Source organism: Oncorhynchus mykiss, chromosome 19, assembly GCF_057628025.1.
Source record: "Oncorhynchus mykiss isolate SJ-2025 chromosome 19, ASM5762802v1, whole genome shotgun sequence".
Classification (NCBI taxonomy): Eukaryota; Metazoa; Chordata; class Actinopteri; order Salmoniformes; family Salmonidae; genus Oncorhynchus; species Oncorhynchus mykiss.
The window spans coordinates 74,625,631-74,651,398 of NC_143040.1; the positions used below are offsets into that span (position 1 = coordinate 74,625,631).

Here is a 25,768-nt window from a genome sequence, read left to right on the forward strand (position 1 = left end):
GGTCCCTCTGGAGAGGGGGAAGTATTTTGAATGTTGATAGTTCGTGTGGACGCTAGCCGTAGGAGCAGAATAGAGCAGACGAATCCATGATATGAAATTGGACCCAAAACCAAATCTTAAAATAAATAATCCCACTCCACCCAGGCGAAAGCCTTCTCTGCATCAAGAGAAACAAATGTTGGGGTCTGGAGAGATAGGAGAGAGTATAATGTTCAAAAGCCGGCGTACATTGGACGCTGGGTTAGCGTCAGGGGGAGAGAGCCACGTGATAACGAGTCGGTGAACATATCTAATAGTAACGCTGCGAGTTGATCTGAGAATTTGTTTATACAAATTGACTGGGAAGCCATCAGGGCCTGGGGCCTTGCCATCAGAGCCTGGGGCCTTGCCATCAGAGCCTGGGGCCTTGCCATCAGGGCCTGGGGCCTTGCCATCAGAGCCTGGGGCCTTGCCATCAGAGCCTGGGGCCTTGCCATTAGCGCCTGGGGCCTTGCCATCAGAGCCTGGGGCCTTGCCATCAGAGCCTGGGGCCTTGCCATCAGCGCCTGGGGCCTTGCCATCAGCGCCTGGGGCCTTGCCATCAGCGCCTGGGGCCTTGCCATCAGGGCCTGGGGCCTTGCCATCAGGGCCTGGGGCCTTGCCATCAGGGCCTGGTGCCTTGCCATCAGAGCCTGGGGCCTTACCATCAGGGCCTGGGGCCTTGCCATCAGGGCCTGGGGCCTTACCATCAGGGCCTGGGGCCTTACCATCAGGGCCTGGGGCCTTACCATCAGGGCCTGGGGCCTTGCCATCAGGGCCTGGGGCCTTACCATCAGGGCCTGGGGCCTTGCCATCAGAGCCTGGGGCCTTGCCATCAGAGCCTGGGGCCTTGCCATCAGAGCCTGGGGCCTTGCCATCAGGGCCTGGGGCCTTGCCATCAGGGCCTGGGGCCTTGCCATCAGGGCCTGGGGCCTTGCCATCAGGGCCTGGGGCCTTACCATCAGGGCCTGGGGCCTTACCATCAGGGCCTGGTGCCTTGCCATCAGAGCCTGGGGCCTTACCATCAGAGCCTGGGGCCTTACCATCAGGGCCTGGGGCCTTACCATCAGGGCCTGGGGCCTTACCATCAGGGCCTGGGGCCTTGCCATCAGGGCCTGGGGCCTTACCATCAGGGCCTGGGGCCTTACCATCAGGGCCTGGGGCCTTACCATCAGGGCCTGGGGCCTTGCCATCAGGGCCTGGGGCCTTGCCATCAGGGCCTGGGGCCTTACCATCAGGGCCTGGGGCCTTACCATCAGAGCCTGGGGCCTTACCATCAGAGCCTGGGGCCTTACCATCAGGGCCTGGGGCCTTACCATCAGGGCCTGGGGCCTTACCATCAGGGCCTGGGGCCTTACCATGAGGGCCTGGGGCCTTACCATGAGGGCCTGGGGCCTTACCATCAGGGCCTGGGGCCTTACCATCAGCGCCTGGGGCCTTGCCATCAGCGCCTGGGGCCTTGCCATCAGGGCCTGGGGCCTTGCCATCAGCCATCAGGGCCTGGGGCCTTGCCATCAGGGCCTGGGGCCTTGCCACTTTGCATTAACTTTAGACCCTTTGTTATGTAATCTAGATGCAGAGTGTTATCCAGAACTTTACTCATGTCCATATCAATGGATGAGATATCCACGTTATCTAAAAAGTTGTCCATAGCCGTATTATCTGATGGGTGTTCAGATTTGTAGAGGTTAGTTGAATTAATAATAGAGGGATCACTTGTAAGATTACGGGAAGAGTCATAGACCTGAGAGATAAGATGCTGACTGGCGTTTAAGTTGGTGTGCCAATAGGTGGCTGGTCTTGTCGCCATATTCGTAGTACGTCCCCCTTGTTCGTTGCAATAGAAACTCTGCTTTATCAGTGGAAAGCAGATTAATTGAGTTTGAAGTTTCAGCCTCTGCGTATAATTCATGGGATGGTGAAGTTGAATATTGGCGGTCTATTGCCAGGATTGAGTCCACCAGTTCCTGACATAATGAGCATTGTAAGAAATTATCTTTCCTCGTAATACAGCGTTGAAAGTCTCCCAAAGAAGAGAGGGGGAGGTGTCATCATTTTTATTCATTTGAATGAATACATCTGTTGGTCGAAATAAATTAGAAGGAATTCTTTGTTAGACAATAGGGCCGTGTAAAATCTCCAATTCAACAGTTTTTTTGCATTCGGAGTAAGAGCTACGTTTTTCAAGTAGATTTAAGTTAAAAATGTAACTCGGCCACTCAGGAACTTTCACTGTCTTCTTGGTAAGCAACTCCAATGTAGATTTGGCCTTGTGTTTTAAGTTATTGTCCTGCTGAAAGGTGAATTCATCTCCCAGTTTCTGGTGGAAAGCAGACTGAACCAGGTTTTCCTCTAGGATTTTGCCTGTGCTTAGCTCCGTTCTGTAATTTTTTTCTACACGCATACCCATAACATGATGCAGCCACCACTATGCTTGAAAATATGAAGAGTGGTACTCCGTGATGTATTGGATTTGCCCAAAACAAAACACTTTGTATTCAGGACAAAAAGTGAACTGCTTTACCACATTTGTTTGCAGTATTACTTTGGTGCCGTGTTGCAAACAGAAAACATGTTTTGGAATATTTCTATTCTTCTTTTTAGTCAGTCAAATAGGTCATATTGTGGAGTAACTATCTCCAGTTTTCTCCCATCACAGCCATTCAACTCTGTAACTGTTTTAAAGTCACCATTGGTCTCAAGATGAAATCCCCGAGGGGTTTCTTTCCACTCCGGTAACTCAGTTAGGAAGGACGCCTGTTTCTTTGTAATGACTGTGTGTATTGATACACCATCCAAAATGTAATTAATAACTTCACCATGCTCAAAGGATATTCAATGTCTGCTTTTTTGTTGTTGTAAGGCATTGGAAAACCTCCTTGCTCGACTGAGGGACCTTACATAATTGTATGTGTGGGGTACAGAGACGAGGTAGTCGATCAAAAACCATGCAAAAACAAACTGTGAGCTTTCTAATGTCAAAATAAGTTTGTTACTCACAAAATCTGGAATTTTAAGCAACTACCTTCATTTACTTCTCCTCTTATGATGGTATGTCGAATACATGCCTATCCAGCACCTCCAAATATGATCTGGCACCTGCTTGGTTAACAACCGGTGTAGACTAACAGTGAGATGTTGACTTACCGGCCTTTCCCAACAATGCAGAGAGAGGGAAAACATGATAGCACGAGGAATTGTACACAATGAGTAGCCTAACCATAGCTCGATAACAATAACTCATTACTGACACGAACAGGTCGGAAGTCTACAACAGCTCAATAGATTGGAGGTTCCTTTTTTTTGGAAGAACATACCGACCATAACAGGAGTAAATAAAGCTATTTCCTGGTTAAAGAACAGCTCAGGATACAGCCCTCTCTGTCCCTGTATGTCCCGCTCTGTCCCTGTATGTCCCTCTCTGTCCCTCTCTGTCCTTGTATGTCCCTCTCTGTCCCTGTATGTCCCTCTCTGTCCCTGTATGTCCCTCTCTGTCCCTCTCTGTCCCTTTTCATTGATCAGCCATCTGACTTTGTGACTGGCGAGGACAGTCACACTAAAACATTATGGCAGTTTGTGTGAGCTGTCATTAAATGTAGATGTTGTCATTTAACTCTTCAACCGTCCTCTGTCTATAGTAAGGTTGCTAAGTCGGAAACTGATCTGACTGATCTGTCCTCTCCTATAGGCTAACCTCTGACCCTTTCTTGCTCTCCTATTGGTTGACTAATCTGTCCTCTCCTGACCCTTTCTCGCTCTCCTATTGGCTGACTGGTCTGACCTTTGACCTCTTCTCTCTCCTATAGGCTGACGGGTCCCTCAGGGTTCCTGACAGACGGACCAGGGAACTACAAGTACAAGACCAAGTGCACCTGGCTCATTGAGGGAACGTCAGTTTAACTTTAGACTAATAGCACAACAACAGCATGCCTGTACCCTGCACAATGTCACTGAAAGATAGGCCCAATCTACAGTCAGTGTCAGTTTATTAGGTACACCAACCACCCTGTTCACCTACAGACGGTGAGTCGCGTGGCTGTGGCTTGCTATATAAAGCAGGCAGACGGCCATCCAAGTATTCCGTTACCGTTTGTTGAACGGTAGAATGAGCAAAACCAGTGACCTAAGAGACTCTGAGCGTGGTATAGTTGTCGGTGCCGGGCACGCCGGTTCCAGTATCTCAGAAACCGCTGCACTACTGGGCCTTAAACACCCAACAGTATCTAGGTGTTTTACAGAGAATGGTGTGACAAACAAAACACATCCAGTCAGCAGCAGTCCTGTGGGTGAAGACATCTGGTTGATGAGAGAAGTCCAAGGAGAATGGAAAGAATGGTGCAGGCTAACAGGCACAAACAGACATAACGGTGCAGTACAACAGTGTGCAGAACAGCATCTCGGAACACAACTCGTTGGTCCTTGTCATAGATGGGCTGTTGCAGCAGACGATGGACAACTGAGGAGTGGCAAAACGTCACCTGGTGCCACGAATCCTGGTTCCATGCTGATGGCAGAGCCAGGATATGGCCCCATCCTGCCTGGTGTCAACGGTACAGGCTGGTGGTGTAATGCTGTGGAGAATATTTTTCTGGCACACATTAGGTCCCTTGATACCAATTGAGCAACGTTTCCATCCCTGAACAAATCAGTCTGTTTTGGAGGCCAAGGGGGGGGGGGGCCGACCCGGGACTGTTCTGGAGGCCAAGGGTAGGGGGCCGACCCGGGACTGTTCTGGAGGCCAAGGGGGGGGCCGACCCAGGACTGTTCTGGAGGCCAAGGGGGTGGGCCGACCCGGTACTGTTCTGGAGGCCAAGGGGGTGGGCCGACCCGGTACTGTTCTGGAGGCCAAGGGGGGGGGCCGACCCGGTACTGTTCTGGAGGCCAAGGGGGGGGGGACCAACCCAGTACTGTTCTGGAGGCCAGGGGGGGGGGGCCGACCCGGGGCTGTTCTGGGGGCCAAGGGCTGGGCCGACCCGGGGCTGTTCTGGAGGCCAAGGGGGTGGCCGAACCGGGGCTGTTCTGGAGGCCAAGGGGGTGGCCGACACGGGGCTGTTCTGGAGGCCAAGGGGGTGGCCGACCCGGGGCTGTTCTGGAGGCCAAGGGGGTGGCCGACCCGGGGCTGTTCTGGAGGCCAAGGGGGTGGCCGACCCGGGGCTGTTCTGGAGGCCAAGGGGGTGGCCGACCCGGGGCTGTTCTGGAGGCCAAGGGGGTGGCCGACACGGGGCTGTTCTGGAGGCCAAGGGGGTGGCCGACCCGGGGCTGTTCTGGAGGCCAAGGGGGTGGCCGACCCGGGGCTGTTCTGGAGGCCAAGGGGGTGGCCGACCCGGGGTTGTTCTGTAGGCCAAGGGGGTGGCCGACCCGGGGCTGTTCTGGGGGCCAAGGGGGTGGCCGACCCGGGGCTGTTCTGGAGGCCAAGGGGGTGGCCGACACGGGGCTGTTCTGGAGGCCAAGGGGGTGGCCGACACGGGGCTGTTCTGGAGGCCAAGGGGGTGGCCGACCCGGGGCTGTTCTGGAGGCCAAGGGGGTGGCCGACCCGGGGCTGTTCTGGAGGCCAAGGGGGTGGCCGACCCGGGGTTGTTCTGTAGGCCAAGGGGGTGGCCGACCCGGGGCTGTTCTGGGGGCCAAGGGGGTGGCCGACCCGGGGCTGTTCTGGAGGCCAAGGGGGTGGCCGACCCGGGGCTGTTCTGGAGGCCACGGGGGTGGCCGACCCGGGGCTGTTCTGGAGGCCACGGGGGTGGCCGACCCGGGGCTGTTCTGGAGGCCACGGGGGTGGCCGACCCGGGGCTGTTCTGGAGGCCAAGGGGGTGGCCAACCCGGGGCTGTTCTGGAGGCCAAGGGGGTGGCCGACCCGGGGCTGTTCTGGAGGCCAAGGGGGTGGCCGGCCCGGGGCTGTTCTGGAGGCCAAGGGGGTGGCCGACCCGGGGCTGTTCTGGAGGCCATGGGGGTGGCCGACCCGGGGCTGTTCTGGAGGCCATGGGGGTGGCCGACCCGGGGCTGTTCTGGAGGCCAAGGGGGGGACCGACCCAGTACTAGATGGGTGTACCTAATAAACTTAGTGTATATAGCCAAGCTTCTCTTAAAGATCAACCAAAAATATGTTGCTATTTATTAACTGAAAGGTATACCAAGTGATAAGCTAAGCTTCATAATATGCAGTGATGTTTGTGTTAACTGGTTTTGCTGGTTCATTCTCTATGCAAATAGAGATGTTTCATTTACATGAAGCGTGCAGGGCACACAGTTATCAGGGCACACAGTTACCCGGGCACACAGTTATCAGGGCACACAGTTATCAGGGCACACAGTTATCAGGGCACACGGTTATCAGGGCTCTAATAGGGCTCTGTGACCAGGACCCATAGGGCTCTAATAGGGCACTGTGACCAGGACCCATAGGGCTCTAATAGGGCTCGTTGACCAGGACCCATAGGGCTCTAATAGGGCACTTTGACCAGGACCCATAGGGCTCTAATAGGGCTATTTGACCAGGACCCATAGGGCTCTAATAGGGCTATTTGACCAGGACCCATAGGGCTCTAATAGGGCTATTTGACCAGGACCCATAGGGCTCTAATAGGGCTCTTTGACAAGGACCCATAGGGCTCTAATAGGGCACTTTGACCAGGACCCATAGGGCTCTAATAGGGCTATTTGACCAGGACCCATAGGGCTCTAATAGGGCACTTTGACCAGGACCCATAGGGCTCTAATAGGGCTATTTGACCAGGACCCATAGGGCTCTAATAGGGCTCTTTGACCAGGACCCATAGGGCTCTAATAGGGCTCTTTGACAAGGACCCATAGGGCTCTAATAGGGCACTTTGACCAGGACCCATAGGGCTCTAATAGGGCTATTTGACCAGGACCCATAGGGCTCTAATAGGGCTATTTGACCAGGACCCATAGGGCTCTAATAGGGCTATTTGACCAGGACCCATAGGGCACTTTGACCAGGACCCATAGGGCTCTTTGACCAGGACCCATAGGGCTCTAATAGGGCTCTTTGACCAGGACCCATAGGGCTCTAATAGGGCACTGTGACCAGGACCCATAGGGCTCTAATAGGGCTCGTTGACCAGGACCCATAGGGCTCTAATAGGGCTATTTGACCAGGACCCATAGGGCTCTAATAGGGCTATTTGACCAGGACCCATAGGGCTCTAATAGGGCTCTTTGACAAGGACCCATAGGGCTCTAATAGGGCACTTTGACCAGGACCCATAGGGCTCTAATAGGGCTATTTGACCAGGACCCATAGGGCTCTAATAGGGCTATTTGACCAGGACCCATAGGGCTCTAATAGGGCTCTTTGACCAGGACCCATAGGGCTCTAATAGGGCTCTTTGACAAGGACCCATAGGGCTCTAATAGGGCACTTTGACCAGGACCCATAGGGCTCTAATAGGGCTATTTGACCAGGACCCATAGGGCTCTAATAGGGCTATTTGACCAGGACCCATAGGGCTCTAATAGGGCTATTTGACCAGGACCCATAGGGCACTTTGACCAGGACCCATAGGGCTCTTTGACCAGGACCCATAGGGCTCTAATAGGGCTCTTTGACCAGGACCCATAGGGCTCTAATAGGGCACTTTGACCAGGACCCATAGGGCTCTAATAGGGCTATTTGACCAGGACCCATAGGGCACTTTGACCAGGACCCATAGGGCTCTAATAGGGCTCTTTGACCAGGACCCATAGGGCTCTAATAGGGCACTGTGACCAGGACCCATAGGGCTCTAATAGGGCACTGTGACCAGGACCCATAGGGCTCTAATAGGGCACTGTGACCAGGACCCATAGGGCTCTAATAGGGCACTGTGACCAGGACCCATAGGGCTCTAATAGGGCACTGTGACCAGGACCCATAGGGCTCTAATAGGGCACTGTGACCAGGACCCATAGGGCTCTAATCGGGTTTGTTGACCAGGACCCATAGGGCTCTAATAGTGCTCTTTGACCAGCACCCATAGGGCTCTAATAGGGCTCGTTGACCAGGACCCATAGGGCTCTAATAGGGCTATTTGACCAGGACCCATAGGGCACTGTGACCAGGACCCATAGGGCTCTAATAGGGCACTGTGACCAGGACCCATAGGGCTCTAATAGGGCACTGTGACCAGGACCCATAGGGCTCTAATAGGGCACTGTGACCAGGACCCATAGGGCTCTAATAGGGCACTGTGACCAGGACCCATAGGGCTCTAATAGGGCACTGTGACCAGGACCCATAGGGCTCTAATAGGGCACTGTGACCAGGACCCATAGGGCTCTAATAGGGCACTGTGACCAGGACCCATAGGGCTCTAATCGGGTTTGTTGACCAGGACCCATAGGGCTCTAATAGTGCTCTTTGACCAGCACCCATAGGGCTCTAATAGGGCTCGTTGACCAGGACCCATAGGGCTCTAATAGGGCTCTGGTCTAAAGTAGTGCATTATATAGAGAATAGGGGGCCATTTGGGAGACAGTCTTCTAGTACAACCCTACTGACCTTCAGCACTGGGCATCTGGTGCTGAGACAGAAGGACATGATTGTGGTTGTAATAGCCAACATATCCGTGACCATATATGGACAAGTTCCCTCTTTCCCAACAACCATTCTCTTTGACCCTTCTGCCTCTAAATGATGATATTTGTGAACATGTAAATTATTCCAGAGGTGAAGAGACGTTGAATTGATTTTTTTTTACAAGCATTGCCAAGTGTTCCATGAGTTTTTACAGTGACAACATTTTGAACACTTGTGGGTTTTCTGCTCTGCTGAACTTCAACCATATCCATATGTATCTTAACAGTGTCTCCTAGACCTGAGGTTATCCATATGTATCTTAACAGTGTCTCCTAGTCCTGAGGTTATCCATATGTATCTTAACAGTGTCTCCTAGACCTGAGGTTATCCATATGTATCTTAACAGTGTCTCCTAGACCTGAGGTTATCCATATGTATCTTAACAGTGTCTCCTAGTCCTGAGGTTATCCATATGTATCTTAACAGTGTCTCCTAGACCTGAGGTTATCCATATGTATCTTAACAGTGTCTCCTAGTCCTGAGGTTATCCATATGTATCTTAACAGTGTCTCCTAGTCCTGAGGTTATCCATATGTATCTTAACAGTGTCTCCTAGTCCTGAGGTTATCTATATGTATCTTAACAGTGTCTCCTAGTCCTGAGGTTATCCATATGTATCTTAACAGTGTCTCCTAGTCCTGAGGTTATCCATATGTATCTTAAGTGTCTCCTAGTCCTGAGGTTATCTATATGTATCTTAACAGTGTTTCCTAGTCCTGAGGTTATCCATATGTATCTTAACAGTGTCTCCTAGACCTGAGGTTATCCATATGTATCTTAACAGTGTCTCCTAGTCCTGAGGTTATCCATATTTATCTTAACAGTGTCTCCTAGTCCTGAGGTTATCCATATTTATCTTAACAGTGTCTCCTAGACCTGAGGTTATGTATATTTATCTTAACAGTGTCTCCTAGTCCTGAGGTTATCCATATTTATCTTAACAGTGTCTCCTAGTCCTGAGGTTATCTATATGTATCTTAACAGTGTCTCCTAGACCTGAGGTTATCCATATGTATCTTAACAGTGTCTCCTAGACCTGAGGTTATCCATATGTATCTTAACAGTGTCTCCTAGTCCTGAGGTTATCCATATGTATCTTAACAGTGTCTCCTAGACCTGAGGTTATCCATATGTATCTTAACAGTGTCTCCTAGACCTGAGGTTATCTATATGTATCTTAAGTGTCTCCTAGACCTGAGGTTATCCATATGTATCTTAACAGTGTCTCCTAGACCTGAGGTTATCCATATGTATCTTAACAGTGTCTCCTAGTCCTGAGGTTATCTATATGCATCTTAACAGTGTCTCCTAGACCTGAGGTTATCTATATGTATCTTAACAGTGTCTCCTAGACCTGAGGTTATCCATATGTATCTTAACAGTGTCTCCTATTCCTGAGGTTATCTATATGTATCTTAACAGTGTCTCCTAGACCTGAGGTTATCCATATGTATCTTAACAGTGTCTCCTAGTCCTGAGGTTATCCATATGTATCTTAACAGTGTCTCCTAGACCTGAGGTTATCTATATGTATCTTAACAGTGTCTCCTAGTCCTGAGGTTATCCATATTTATCTTAACAGTGTCTCCTAGACGTGAGGTTATCTATATGTATCTTAACAGTGTCTCCTAGACCTGAGGTTATCTATATGTATCTTAACAGTGTCTCCTAGACCTGAGGTTATCCATATGTATCTTAACAGTGTCTCCTAGACGTGAGGTTATCCATATGTATCTTAACAGTGTCTCCTAGACCTGAGGTTATCTATATGTATCTTAACAGTGTCTCCTAGTCCTGAGGTTATCCATATGTATCTTAACAGTGTCTCCTAGACCTGAGGTTATCCATATGTATCTTAACAGTGTCTCCTAGTCCTGAGGTTATCTATATGTATCTTAACAGTGTCTCCTAGACCTGAGGTTATCCATATGTATCTTGACAGTGTCTCCTAGTCCTGAGGTTATCCATATGTATCTTAACAGTGTCTCCTAGACCTGAGGTTATCCATATGTATCTTAACAGTGTCTCCTAGTCCTGAGGTTATCCATATGTATCTTAACAGTGTCTCCTAGACCTGAGGTTATCTATATGTATCTTAACAGTGTCTCCTAGACCTGAGGTTATCCATATGTATCTTAACAGTGTCTCCTAGACCTGAGGTTATCCATATGTATCTTAACAGTGTCTCCTAGTCCTGAGGTTATCTATATGTATCTTAACAGTGTCTCCTAGACCTGAGGTTATCCATATGTATCTTAACAGTGTCTCCTAGTCCTGAGGTTATCCATATGTATCTTAACAGTGTCTCCTAGACCTGAGGTTATCTATATGTATCTTAACAGTGTCTCCTAGACCTGAGGTTATCTATATGTATCTTAACAGTGTCTCCTAGACCTGAGGTTATCTATATGTATCTTAACAGTGTCTCCTAGTCCTGAGGTTATCCATATGTATCTTAACAGTGTCTCCTAGACCTGAGGTTATCCATATGTATCTTAACAGTGTCTCCTAGTCCTGAGGTTATCCATATGTATCTTAACAGTGTCTCCTAGACCTGAGGTTATCCATATGTATCTTAACAGTGTCTCCTAGTCCTGAGGTTATCCATATGTATCTTAACAGTGTCTCCTAGTCCTGAAGTTATCCATATGTATCTTAACAGTGTCTCCTAGACCTGAGGTTATCCATATGTATCTTAACAGTGTCTCCTAGTCCTGAGGTTATCTATATGTATCTTAACAGTGTCTCCTAGACCTGAGGTTATCCATATGTATCTTAACAGTGTCTCCTAGTCCTGAGGTTATCCATATGTATCTTAACAGTGTCTCCTAGACCTGAGGTTATCCATTATGTATCTTAAGTGTCTCCTAGACCTGAGGTTATCTATATGTATCTTAACAGTGTCTCCTAGACCTGAGGTTATCTATATGTATCTTAACAGTGTCTCCTAGACCTGAGGTTATCTATATGTATCTTAACAGTGTCTCCTAGACCTGAGGTTATCCATATGTATCTTAACAGTGTCTCCTAGACCTGAGGTTATCCATATGTATCTTAACAGTGTCTCCTAGTCCTGAGGTTATCTATATGTATCTTAACAGTGTCTCCTAGACCTGAGGTTATCCATATGTATCTTAACAGTGTCTCCTAGTCCTGAGGTTATCCATATGTATCTTAACAGTGTCTCCTAGACCTGAGGTTATCTATATGTATCTTAACAGTGTCTCCTAGACCTGAGGTTATCTATATGTATCTTAACAGTGTCTCCTAGACCTGAGGTTATCTATATGTATCTTAACAGTGTCTCCTAGTCCTGAGGTTATCCATATGTATCTTAACAGTGTCTCCTAGACCTGAGGTTATCCATATGTATCTTAACAGTGTCTCCTAGTCCTGAGGTTATCCATATGTATCTTAACAGTGTCTCCTAGACCTGAGGTTATCCATATGTATCTTAACAGTGTCTCCTAGTCCTGAGGTTATCCATATGTATCTTAACAGTGTCTCCTAGTCCTGAAGTTATCCATATGTATCTTAACAGTGTCTCCTAGACCTGAGGTTATCCATATGTATCTTAACAGTGTCTCCTAGTCCTGAGGTTATCTATATGTATCTTAACAGTGTCTCCTAGACCTGAGGTTATCCATATGTATCTTAACAGTGTCTCCTAGTCCTGAGGTTATCCATATGTATCTTAACAGTGTCTCCTAGACCTGAGGTTATCCATTATGTATCTTAACAGTGTCTCCTAGTCCTGAGGTTATCCATATTTATCTTAACAGTGTCTCCTAGTCCTGAGGTTATCCATATGTATCTTAACAGTGTCTCCTAGACCTGAGGTTATCCATATGTATCTTAACAGTGTCTCCTAGACCTGAGGTTATCTATATGTATCTTAACAGTGTCTCCTAGACCTGAGGTTATCCATATTTATCTTAACAGTGTCTCCTAGTCCTGAGGTTATCCATATGTATCTTAACAGTGTCTCCTAGACCTGAGGTTATCCATATGTATCTTAACAGTGTCTCCTAGTCCTGAGGTTATCTATATGTATCTTAACAGTGTCTCCTAGACCTGAGGTTATCCATATGTATCTTAACAGTGTCTCCTAGTCCTGAGGTTATCCATATGTATCTTAACAGTGTCTCCTAGTCCTGAGGTTATCCATATGTATCTTAACAGTGTCTCCTAGACCTGAGGTTATCCATATGTATCTTAACAGTGTCTCCTAGACCTGAGGTTATCTATATGTATCTTAACAGTGTCTCCTAGACCTGAGGTTATCCATATTTATCTTAACAGTGTCTCCTAGTCCTGAGGTTATCCATATTTATCTTAACAGTGTCTCCTAGACCTGAGGTTATCCATATGTATCTTAACAGTGTCTCCTAGTCCTGAGGTTATCCATATGTATCTTAACAGTGTCTCCTAGACCTGAGGTTATCCATATGTATCTTAACAGTGTCTCCTAGTCCTGAGGTTATCTATATGTATCTTAACAGTGTCTCCTAGACCTGAGGTTATCCATATGTATCTTAACAGTGTCTCCTAGTCCTGAGGTTATCCATATGTATCTTAACAGTGTCTCCTAGTCCTGAGGTTATCTATATGTATCTTAACAGTGTCTCCTAGACCTGAGGTTATCCATATGTATCTTAACAGTGTCTCCTAGACCTGAGGTTATCCATATTTATCTTAACAGTGTCTCCTAGTCCTGAGGTTATCCATATTTATCTTAACAGTGTCTCCTAGTCCTGAGGTTATCTATATGTATCTTAACAGTGTCTCCTAGACCTGAGGTTATCCATATGTATCTTAACAGTGTCTCCTAGTCCTGAGGTTATCTATATGTATCTTAACAGTGTCTCCTAGACCTGAGGTTATCCATATGTATCTTAACAGTGTCTCCTAGTCCTGAGGTTATCCATATGTATCTTAACAGTGTCTCCTAGACCTGAGGTTATCCATATGTATCTTAACAGTGTCTCCTAGACCTGAGGTTATCTATATGTATCTTAACAGTGTCTCCTAGACCTGAGGTTATCTATATGTATCTTAACAGTGTCTCCTAGACCTGAGGTTATCTATATGTATCTTAACAGTGTCTCCTAGTCCTGATGTTATCCATATGTATCTTAACAGTGTCTCCTAGTCCTGAGGTTATCCATATGTATCTTAACAGTGTCTCCTAGACCTGAGGTTATCCATATGTATCTTCACAGTGTCTCCTAGACCTGAGGTTATCCATATGTATCTTAACAGTGTCTCCTAGTCCTGAGGTTATCCATATGTATCTTAACAGTGTCTCCTAGACCTGAAGTTATCCATATGTATCTTAACAGTGTCTCCTAGACCTGAGGTTATCTATATGTATCTTAACAGTGTCTCCTAGACCTGAGGTTATCCATATTTATCTTAACAGTGTCTCCTAGTCCTGAGGTTATCCATATTTATCTTAACAGTGTCTCCTAGACCTGAGGTTATCCATATGTATCTTAACAGTGTCTCCTAGTCCTGAGGTTATCTATATGCATCTTAACAGTGTCTCCTAGACCTGAGGTTATCTATATGTATCTTAACAGTGTCTCCTAGACCTGAGGTTATCCATATGTATCTTAACAGTGTCTCCTATTCCTGAGGTTATCTATATGTATCTTAACAGTGTCTCCTAGACCTGAGGTTATCCATATGTATCTTAACAGTGTCTCCTAGTCCTGAGGTTATCCATATGTATCTTAACAGTGTCTCCTAGACCTGAGGTTATCTATATGTATCTTAACAGTGTCTCCTAGTCCTGAGGTTATCCATATTTATCTTAACAGTGTCTCCTAGACGTGAGGTTATCTATATGTATCTTAACAGTGTCTCCTAGACCTGAGGTTATCTATATGTATCTTAACAGTGTCTCCTAGACCTGAGGTTATCCATATGTATCTTAACAGTGTCTCCTAGACGTGAGGTTATCCATATGTATCTTAACAGTGTCTCCTAGTCCTGAGGTTATCTATATGTATCTTAACAGTGTCTCCTAGACCTGAGGTTATCCATATGTATCTTAACAGTGTCTCCTAGTCCTGAGGTTATCCATATGTATCTTAACAGTGTCTCCTAGACCTGAGGTTATCCATATGTATCTTAACAGTGTCTCCTAGTCCTGAGGTTATCTATATGTATCTTAACAGTGTCTCCTAGACCTGAGGTTATCCATATGTATCTTAACAGTGTCTCCTAGTCCTGAGGTTATCCATATGTATCTTAACAGTGTCTCCTAGACCTGAGGTTATCCATTATGTATCTTAACAGTGTCTCCTAGTCCTGAGGTTATCCATATTTATCTTAACAGTGTCTCCTAGACGTGAGGTTATCTATATGTATCTTAACAGTGTCTCCTAGACCTGAGGTTATCTATATGTATCTTAACAGTGTCTCCTAGACCTGAGGTTATCCATATGTATCTTAACAGTGTCTCCTAGACGTGAGGTTATCCATATGTATCTTAACAGTGTCTCCTAGACCTGAGGTTATCTATATGTATCTTAACAGTGTCTCCTAGTCCTGAGGTTATCCATATGTATCTTAACAGTGTCTCCTAGACCTGAGGTTATCCATATGTATCTTAACAGTGTCTCCTAGTCCTGAGGTTATCTATATGTATCTTAACAGTGTCTCCTAGACCTGAGGTTATCCATATGTATCTTGACAGTGTCTCCTAGTCCTGAGGTTATCCATATGTATCTTAACAGTGTCTCCTAGACCTGAGGTTATCCATATGTATCTTAACAGTGTCTCCTAGTCCTGAGGTTATCCATATGTATCTTAACAGTGTCTCCTAGACCTGAGGTTATCCATTATGTATCTTAAGTGTCTCCTAGACCTGAGGTTATCTATATGTATCTTAACAGTGTCTCCTAGACCTGAGGTTATCTATATGTATCTTAACAGTGTCTCCTAGACCTGAGGTTATCTATATGTATCTTAACAGTGTCTCCTAGACCTGAGGTTATCCATATGTATCTTAACAGTGTCTCCTAGACCTGAGGTTATCCATATGTATCTTAACAGTGTCTCCTAGTCCTGAGGTTATCTATATGTATCTTAACAGTGTCTCCTAGACCTGAGGTTATCCATATGTATCTTAACAGTGTCTCCTAGTCCTGAGGTTATCCATATGTATCTTAACAGTGTCTCCTAGACCTGAGGTTATCTATATGTATCTTAACAGTGTCTCCTAGACCTGAGGTTATCTATATGTATCTTAACAGTGTCTCCTAGACCTGAGGTTATCTATATGTATCTTAACAGTGTCTCCTAGTCCTGAGGTTATCCATATGTATCTTAACAGTGTCTCCTAGACCTGAGGTTATCCATATGTATCTTAACAGTGTCTCCTAGTCCTGAGGTTATCCATATGTATCTTAACAGTGTCTCCTAGACCTGAGGTTATCCATATGTATCTTAACAGTGTCTCCTAGTCCTGAGGTTATCCATATGTATCTTAACAGTGTCTCCTAGTCCTGAAGTTATCCATATGTATCTTAACAGTGTCTCCTAGTCCTGAGGTTATCCATATGTATCTTAACAGTGTCTCCTAGTCCTGAGGTAATCCATATGTATCTTAACAGTGTCTCCTAGTCCTGAGGTTATCCATATGTATCTTAACAGTGTCTCCTAGACCTGAGGTTATCTATATGTATCTTAACAGTGTCTCCTAGTCCTGAGGTTATCCATATTTATCTTAACAGTGTCTCCTAGTCCTGAGGTTATCCATATGTATCTTAACAGTGTCTCCTAGTCCTGAGGTTATCCATATGTATCTTAACAGTGTCTCCTAGTCCTGAGGTTATCCATATGTATCTTAACAGTGTCTCCTAGTCCTGAGGTTATCTATATGTATCTTAACAGTGTCTCCTAGTCCTGAGGTTATCCATATGTATCTTAACAGTGTCTCCTAGTCCTGAGGTTATCCATATGTATCTTAAGTGTCTCCTAGTCCTGAGGTTATCTATATGTATCTTAACAGTGTTTCCTGGTCCTGAGGTTATCCATATGTATCTTAACAGTGTCTCCTAGACCTGAGGTTATCCATATGTATCTTAACAGTGTCTCCTAGTCCTGAGGTTATCCATATTTATCTTAACAGTGTCTCCTAGTCCTGAGGTTATCCATATTTATCTTAACAGTGTCTCCTAGACCTGAGGTTATGTATATTTATCTTAACAGTGTCTCCTAGTCCTGAGGTTATCCATATTTATCTTAACAGTGTCTCCTAGACCTGAGGTTATGTATATTTATCTTAACAGTGTCTCCTAGTCCTGAGGTTATCCATATGTATCTTAACAGTGTCTCCTAGTCCTGAGGTTATCCATATGTATCTTAACAGTGTCTCCTAGTCCTGAGGTTATCCATATGTATCTTAACAGTGTCTCCTAGTCCTGAGGTTATCTATATGTATCTTAACAGTGTTTCCTAGTCCTGAGGTTATCCATATGTATCTTAACAGTGTCTCCTAGACCTGAGGTTATCCATATGTATCTTAACAGTGTCTCCTAGACCTGAGGTTATCCATATGTATCTTAACAGTGTCTCCTAGTCCTGAGGTTATCCATATTTATCTTAACAGTGTCTCCTAGTCCTGAGGTTATCCATATGTATCTTAACAGTGTCTCCTAGTCCTGAGGTTATCTATATGTATCTTAACAGTGTCTCCTAGACCTGAGGTTATCTATATGTATCTTAACAGTGTCTCCTAGTCCTGAGGTTATCCATATTTATCTTAACAGTGTCTCCTAGTCCTGAGGTTATCCATATTTATCTTAACAGTGTCTCCTAGTCCTGAGGTTATCCATATGTATCTTAACAGTGTCTCCTAGACCTGAGGTTATCCATATGTATCTTAACAGTGTCTCCTAGACCTGAGGTTATCCATATGTATCTTAACAGTGTCTCCTAGACCTGAGGTTATCCATATGTATCTTAACAGTGTCTCCTAGTCCTGAGGTTATCCATATTTATCTTAACAGTGTCTCCTAGTCCTGAGGTTATCCATATGTATCTTAACAGTGTCTCCTAGTCCTGAGGTTATCTATATGTATCTTAACAGTGTCTCCTAGTCCTGAGGTTATCTATATTTATCTTAACAGTGTCTCCTAGTCCTGAGGTTATCCATATGTACCTTAACAGTGTCTCCTAGACCTGAGGTTATCCATATGTATCTTAACAGTGTCTCCTAGTCCTGAGGTTATCTATATGTATCTTAACAGTGTCTCCTAGTCCTGAGGTTATCCATATTTATCTTAACAGTGTCTCCTAGTCCTGAGGTTATCCATATTTATCTTAACAGTGTCTCCTGGACCTGAGGTTATCTATATGTATCTTAACAGTGTCTCCTAGTCCTGAGGTTATCTATATGTATCTTAACAGTGTCTCCTAGACCTGAGGTTATCTATATGTATCTTAACAGTGTCTCCTAGTCCTGAGGTTATCTATATGTATCTTAACAGTGTCTCCTAGTCCTGAGGTTATCCATATTTATCTTAACAGTGTCTCCTAGTCCTGAGGTTATCCATATTTATCTTAACAGTGTCTCCTGGACCTGAGGTTATCTATATGTATCTTAACAGTGTCTCCTAGTCCTGAGGTTATCCATATTTATCTTAACCTCAGGACTAGGAGACACTGTTAAGACAAATATGGATAACCTCAGGACTAGGAAACACTGTTAAGATAAATATGGATAACCTCAGGACTAGGAGACACTGTTAAGATACATATAGATAACCTCAGGACTAGGAGACACTGTTATCTATATGTATCGTAACAGTGTCTCCTAGTCCTGAGGTTATCCATATTTATCTTAACAGTGTTTCCTAGTCCTGAGGTTATCCATATTTGTCTTAACAGTGTCTCCTAGACCTGAGGTTATCCATATTTGTCTTTACATTGTTTCCTAGTCCTGAGGTTATCCATATTTATCTTAACAGTGTCTCCTAGACCTGAGGTTATCTATATTTATCTTAACAGTGTCTCCTAGTCCTGAGGTTATCCATATTTATCTTAACAGTGTCTCCTAGTCCTGAGGTTATCCATATTTATCTTAACAGTGTCTCCTAGACCTGAGGTTATGTATATTTATCTTAACAGTGTCTCCTAGACCTGAGGTTATCCATATTTATCTTAACAGTGTCTCCTAGTCCTGAGGTTATCCATATTTATCTTAACAGTGTCTCCTAGTCCTGAGGTTATGTATATTTATCTTAACAGTGTCTCCTAGACCTGAGGTTATCCATATTTATCTTAACAGTGTCTCCTAGTCCTGAGGTTATGTATATTTATCTTAACAGTGTCTCCTAGTCCTGAGGTTATCCATATTTGTCTTAAGTGTCTCCTAGACCTGAGGTTATCCATATGTATCTTAACAGTGTCTCCTAGACCTGAGGTTATCCATATTTATCTTAACAGTGTCTCCTAGACCTGAGGTTATCCATATTTATCTTAACAGTGTCTCCTAGACCTGAGGTTATCCATATTTATCTTAACAGTGTCTCCTAGACCTGAGGTTATCCATATTTATCTTAACAGTGTCTCCTAGACCTGAGGTTATCCATATTTATCTTAACAGTGTCTCCTAGTCCTGAGGTTATCCATATTTATCTTAACCTCAGGTCTAGGAGACACTGTTATCTATATTTAGCTTAACAGTGTCTCCTAGTCCTGAGGTTATCTATATGTATCTTAACAGTGTCTCCTAGACCTGAGGTTATCTATATGTATCTTAACAGTGTCTCCTAGACCTGAGGTTATCCATAATTAGCTTAACAGTATCTCCTAGACCTGAGGTTATCCATATTTAGTTGAACTAAAGGCTAATAGTTTTTTTCCAACCAAAGGCCTGACTGTGTTCTGTCTCTGTCCTGCAGGCCCAACAGCATCCTCAGACTGAGGTTGGACCACTTTGCTACAGAGTGCAGCTGGGACCACCTGTATGTGTACGATGGGGACTCTATCTACACTCCTCTACTGGCTGCCTTCAGGTGGGTACAGGGAGGACGATGGAGGTGGTGATTGTAGATGGAGGTGGTGATTGTAGATGGAGGTGGTGATTGTAGATGGAGGTGGTGATTGTAGATGGAGGTGGTGATTGTAGATGGAGGTGGTGATTGTAGATGGAGGTGGTGATTGTAGATGGAGGTGGTGATTGTAAATGGAGGTGGTGATTGTAAATGGAGGTGGTGATTGTAAATGGAGGTGGTGATTGTAAATGGAGGTGGTGATTGTAAATGGAGGTGGTGATTGTAAATGGAGGTGGTGATTGTAAATGGTGGTGGTGTTGATTGTAGGTGGTGGTGATGGTTATTGTATGTGGCGGTGATTGTAGATGGTGGTGATTGTAGGTGGTAGTGGTGTTGATTGTAGGTGGTGGTGATGGTGTTGATTGTAGGTGGTGATGATGGTGTTGATTGTAGATGGTGGTGGTGGTGGTGATTGTAGATGGTGGTGGTGGTGATTGTAGGCGGTGGTGATGGTGATTGTAGATGGTGGTGATTGTAGGTGGTGGTGGTGTTGATTGTAGGTGGTGGTGATGGTGTTGATTGTAGATGGTGTTGATTGTAGATGGTGGTGGTGGTGATTGTAGGTGATGGTGGTGGTGATTGTAGATGGTGTTGATTGTAGATGGTGGTGGTGGTGGTTATTGTAGATGGTAATGGTGTTGATTGTAGGTGATGGTGGTGGTGATTGAGGTGGTGGTGATTGGAGGTGATGGTGGTGGTGATTGTAGATGGTGGTGGTGATGATTGTAGGTGATGGTGGTGGTGATTGGAGGTGATGGTGGTGGTGATTGTAGATGGTGGTGTTGATTGTAGATGGTGGTGGTGTTGATTGTAGGTGGTGGTGATGGTTATTGTAGATGGTGGTGATAGTGTTGATTGTAGGTGGTGTTGGATGTAGGTGGTGGTGATGGTTATTGTAGATGGTGGAGGTGGTGGTGGTGATTGTAGGTGATAGTGGTGGTGATTGTAGATGGTGGTGGTGATTGTAGATGGTGGTGGTGATTGTAGGTGGTGGTGGTGATGATGGTGTTGATTGTAGATGGTGGTGGTGGTGATTGTAGATGGTGGTGGTGGTGTTGATTGTAGATGGTGGTGGTGGTGATTGTAGATGGTGTTGGTGGTGATTGTAGATGGTGATGGTGGTGATTGTAGATGGTGGTGGTGGTGTTGATTGTAGATGGTGGTGGTGGTGATTGTAGATGGTGGTGGTGGTGTTGATTGTAGATGGTGGTGATTGTAGATGGTGGTGGTGATTGTAGACGGTGATGGTGGTGATTGTAGATGGTGTTGGTGGTGATTGTAGATGGTGATGGTGGTGATTGTAGGTGGTGGTGATTGTAGATGGTGGTGGTGGTGTTGATTGTAGATGGTGGTGGTGGTGATTGTAGATGGTGGTGGTGATTGTAGACGGTGATGGTGGTGATTGTAGATGGTGTTGGTGGTGATTGTAGATGGTGATGGTGGTGATTGTAGATGGTGTTGGTGGTGATTGTAGATGGTGGTGGTGATTGAGGTGATGGTGGTGGTGATTGGAGGTGATGGTGGTGGTGATTGTAGATGGTGGTGGTGGTGTTGATTGTAGACGGTGGTGGTGTTGATTGTAGGTGGTGATGATGGTTATTGTAGATGGTGGTGATGGTGTTGATTGTAGGTGGTGTTGGTTGTAGGTGGTGTTGATTGTAGGTGGTGGTGATGGTTATTGTAGATGGTGGTGAATGTAGGTGATGGTGGTGGTGGTGATTGTAGGTGGAGGTGGTGGTGGTGATTGTAGATGGTGGAGGTGGTGGTGGTGATTGTAGGTGGTGGTGGTGGTGATTGTAGATGGTGGTGAATGTAGATGGTGGTGGTGGTGGTGATTGTAGATGGTGGAGGTGGTGGTGGTGATTGTAGGTGGTGGTGGTGGTGGTGATTGTAGATGGTGGTGGTGGTGGTGGTGATTGTAGACGGTGGTGGTGTTGATTGTAGATGGTGATGGTGTTGATTGTAGGTGGTGTTGATTGTAGGTGGTGGTGATGGTGGTGATTGTAGATGGTGGAGGTGGTGGTGGTGATTGTAGATGGTGGTGGTGATTGTAGGTGATGGTGGTGGTGATTGTAGATGGTGGTGGTGTTGATTGTAGGTGGTGATTGTAGGTGGTGGTGGTGGTGGTGATGATTGTAGGTGATGGTGGTGGTGATTGTAGATGGTGGTGGTGGTGATTGTAGATGGTGGTGGTGGTGATGTAGGTGGTGGTGGTGATGATTGTAGGTGATGGTGGTGGTGATTGAGGTGATGGTGGTGGTGATTGAAGTGATGGTGGTGGTGATTGGAGGTGATGGTGATGGTGATTGTAGACGGTGGTGGTGTTGATTGTAGGTGGTGGTGATGGTTATTGTAGATGGTGCTGGTGGTGATTGTTGGTGGTGGTGGTGGTGATTGGAGGTGATGGTGGTGGTGATTGTAGATGGTGGTGGTGGTGATTGTAGATGGTGCTGGTGGTGATGTTGGTGATGGTGGTGGTGATTGGAGGTGATGGTGGTGGTGATTGTGGATGGTGGTGGTGGTGATTGTAGATGGTGGTGGGGATTGTAGATGGTGGTGGTGTTGATTGTAGATGGTGGTGGTGGTGATTGTAGATGGTGGTGGTGTTGATTGTAGATGGTGGTGGTGGTGATTGTAGATGGTGGTGGTGATTGTGGATGGTGGTGGTGGTGTTGATTGTAGACGGTGGTGGTGGTGATTGTAGATGGTGGTGGGGAGTGTAGATGGTGGTGGTGTTGATTGTAGATGGTGGTGGTGGTGATTGTAGATGGTGGTGGTGGTGATGTAGATGGTGCTGGTGGTGATTGTTGGTGATGGTGGTGGTGATTGGAGGTGATGGTGGTGGTGATTGTGGATGGTGGTGGTGGTGTTGATTGTAGACGGTGGTGGTGGTGATTGTAGATGGTGGTGGTGATTGTAGATGGTGGTGGGGATTGTAGATGGTGGTGGTGTTGATTGTAGATGGTGGTGGGGGATTGTAGATGGTGGTGGTGGTGATTGTAGATGGTGCTGGTGGTGATTGGTTGGTGATGGTGGTGGTGATTGGAGGTGATGGTGGTGGTGATGGTAGATGGTGGTGGTGGTGTTGATTGTAGACGGTGGTGGTGTTGATTGTAGGTGGTGATGATGGTTATTGTAGATGGTGGTGATGGTGTTGATTGTAGGTGGTGTTGATTGTAGGTGGTGGTGAGGGTTATTGTAGATGGTGATTGTAGTTGGAGGTGTTGGTGGTGATTGTAGATGGTGGTGGTGATGATGTAGGTGATGGTGGTGGTGATTGAGGTGATGGTGGTGGTGATTGGAGGTGATGGTGGTGGTGAGTGTAGATGGTGGGGTGGTGGTGTTGATTGTAGACGGTGGTGGGTGTAGGTGGTGGTGATTGTTATGGTAGATGGTGATTGTAGGTGGAGGTGGTGGTGGTGATTGTAGATGGTGTGGTGGGGTGGTGATTGTAGGTGATTGTGGTGGTGATTGTAGATGGTGGTGGGGGTGATTGTAGGTGGTGGTGATGATTGTAGATGGTGGTGGTGATGTGAGGTGATGGTGGTGGTGATTGGAGGTTGTAGGTGATGGTGGTGTTGGTGATTGTAGATGGTGGTGGTGAGGTGGTGGGTGATTAGGTGGTGGTGGTGGTGGTGATTGTAGATGGTGGTGGTGATTGTAGATGGTGGAGGTGGTGGTGGTGATTGTAGGTGATAGTGGTGAGTGGAGGTGATGGTGGTGGTGATTGTAGGTGATGGTGGTGCTTGTAGATGGTGGTAGTGATTTGTAGGTGGTGGTGGTGATTGTAGATGGTGATTGTAGGTGATAGTGGTGAGTGGAGGTGATGGTGGTGGTGATTGTAGGTGATGGTGGTGGTGATTGTAGGTGATGGTGGTGGTGGTGGTGATTGTAGATGGTGATGGTGGTGATTGTACATGGTGGTGGTGGTGATTGTAGGTGATGATTGTTGGTGATGGTGGTGGTGATTGTAGGTGGTGGTGATTTGGTGATGATTGTAGGTGGTGGTGGTGATTGTAGGTGGTGGTGGTGATTGTAGATGGTGGAGGTGATGGTGGTGGTGGTGATTGTAGGTGATGGTGGTGGTGGTGATTGTAGGTGATGGTGGTGATTGTAGGTGGTGGTGGTGATTGTAGGTGATGGTGGTGTTGGAAGTGGTGGTGGTGATTGTAGGTGGTGGTGGTGGTGATTGTGGTGATGGTGGTGGTGATTGTAGATGATGATGATGGTTGTGATTGGGAGGTGATGGTGGTGATTGGAGGTGATGGTGGTGGTGGTGATTGGAGGTGGTGGTGGTGGCGATTGTAGATGGTGGTGGTGGTGGTGATTGGAGGTGGTGGTGGTGATTGTAGGTGATAGTGGTGAGTGGAGGTGATGGTGGTGGTGATTGTAGGTGATGGTGGTGGTGCTTGTAGGTGGTGGTGATTGTAGGTTTGTGGTGGTGGTGGTGATTGTATGTTTGTGGTGGTGGTGATTGTAGGTTTGTGGTGGTGGTGATTGTATGTTTGTGGTGATTGTAGGTTTGTGGTGATTGTAGGTTTGTGGTGATTGTAGGTTTGTGGTGGTGGTGATTGTAGGTTTGTGGTGATTGTAGGTTTGTGGTGGTGGTGATTGTAGGTTTGTGCTGGTGGTGATTGTAGGTTTGTGCTGGTGGTGATTGTAGGTTTGTGCTGGTGGTGATTGTAGGTTTGTGGTGATTGTAGGTTTGTGGTGGTGGTGATTGTAGGTTTGTGGTGATTGTAGGTTTGTGGTGGTGGTGATTGTAGGTTTGTGGTGATGGTGATTGTAGATTTGTGCTGGTGGTGATTGTAGGTTTGTGGTGATTGTAGGTTTGTGGTGGTGGTGATTGTAGGTTTGTGGTGGTGGTGATTGTAGGTTGTGGTGGTGGTGATTGTAGGTTTGTGGTGATTGTAGGTTTGTGGTGATTGTAGGTTTGTGGTGATTGTAGGTTTGTGGTGGTGGTGATTGTAGGTTTGTGGTGATTGTAGGTTTTGTGGTGGTGGTGATTGTAGGTTTGTGGTGATTGTAGGTTGGTGGTGGTGATTGTAGGTTTGTGGTGATTTTAGGTTGTGGTGATTGTAGGTTTGTGGTGATTGTAGGTTTGTGGTGATTGTAGGTTTGTGCTGGTGGTGATTGTAGGTTTGTGCTGGGGTGATTGTAGGTTTGTGGTGATTGTAGGGTTTGTGGTGGTGGTGATTGTAGGTTTGTGGTGATTGTAGGTTTGTGGTGATTGTAGGTTTGTGGTGGTGGTGGTGATTGTAGGTTTGTGGTGGTGATGGTGATTGTAGGTTTGTGGTGGTGGTGGTGATTGTAGGTTTGTCGTGGTGGTGATTGTAGGTGGTGGTGGTGATTGTAGATGGTGGAGGTGGTGGTGGTGAGTGGAGGTGATGGTGGTGGTGGTGAGTGGAGGTGATGGTGGTGGTGGTGATTGTAGGTGATGGTGGTGGTGATTGTAGATGGTGGTGGTGGTGATTGTAGGTGTTGGTGGTGATGTAGATGGTGGTGGTGATTGTAGGGTGATGGTGGTGGTGGTGATTGTAGATGGTGGTGGTGGTGATTGTAGGTGGTGGTGATGATGTAGATGGTGGTGGTGATTGTAGGTGATGGTGGTGGTGTGATTGTAGATGGTGGTGATTGGAGGTGGTGGTGATGATTGGAGGAGGTGGTGGTGGTGATTGTAGATGGTGGAGGTGGTGGTGGTGATTGTAGGTGATGGTGGTGGTGCTTGTAGGTGGTGGTGATTGTAGGTTTGTGGTGGTGGTGGTGATTGTAGGTTTGTGGTGGTGGTGGTGATTGTAGATTTGTCATGGTGGTGGTGATTGTATGTTTGTGGTGGTGGTGATTGTATGTTTGTGGTGGTGGTGATTGTAGGTTTGTGGTGATTGTAGGTTTGTGCTGGTGGTGATTGTAGGTTTGTGGTGATTGTAGGTTTGTGGTGGTGATTGTAGGTTTGTGGTGGTGGTGATTGTAGGTTTGTGCTGGTGGTGATTGTAGGTTTGTGGTGATTGTAGGTTTGTGGTGGTGGTGATTGTAGGTTTGTGTTGGTGGTTATTGTAGGTTTGTGGTGATTGTAGGTTTGTGGTGGTGGTGATTGTACGTTTGTGCTGGT

General features: G+C 46.3%; 1 protein-coding gene across 18 annotated transcripts in view; it reads left to right on the plus strand.

Moving 5' to 3' along the window:
* The window catches only part of LOC110498653 (attractin), a 281,518-nt gene that overhangs the window by 5,432 nt on the left and 250,318 nt on the right, over positions 1-25,768 (plus strand). For 13 of the 18 annotated variants that reach the window (XM_090211734.1, XM_090211740.1, XM_090211735.1 and 10 more), the window contains exons 2-3: positions 3,825-3,908; positions 19,507-19,620. In XM_090211734.1, the coding sequence (XP_090067860.1) occupies positions 3,825-3,908; positions 19,507-19,620 (198 nt within the window). Of the gene's footprint in view, positions 1-3,824; positions 4,569-19,506; positions 19,621-25,768 lie in introns of all 18 variants that reach the window. The other 5 variants (XM_090211751.1, XM_090211752.1, XM_090211753.1 and 2 more) reach the window with 1 other exon arrangement.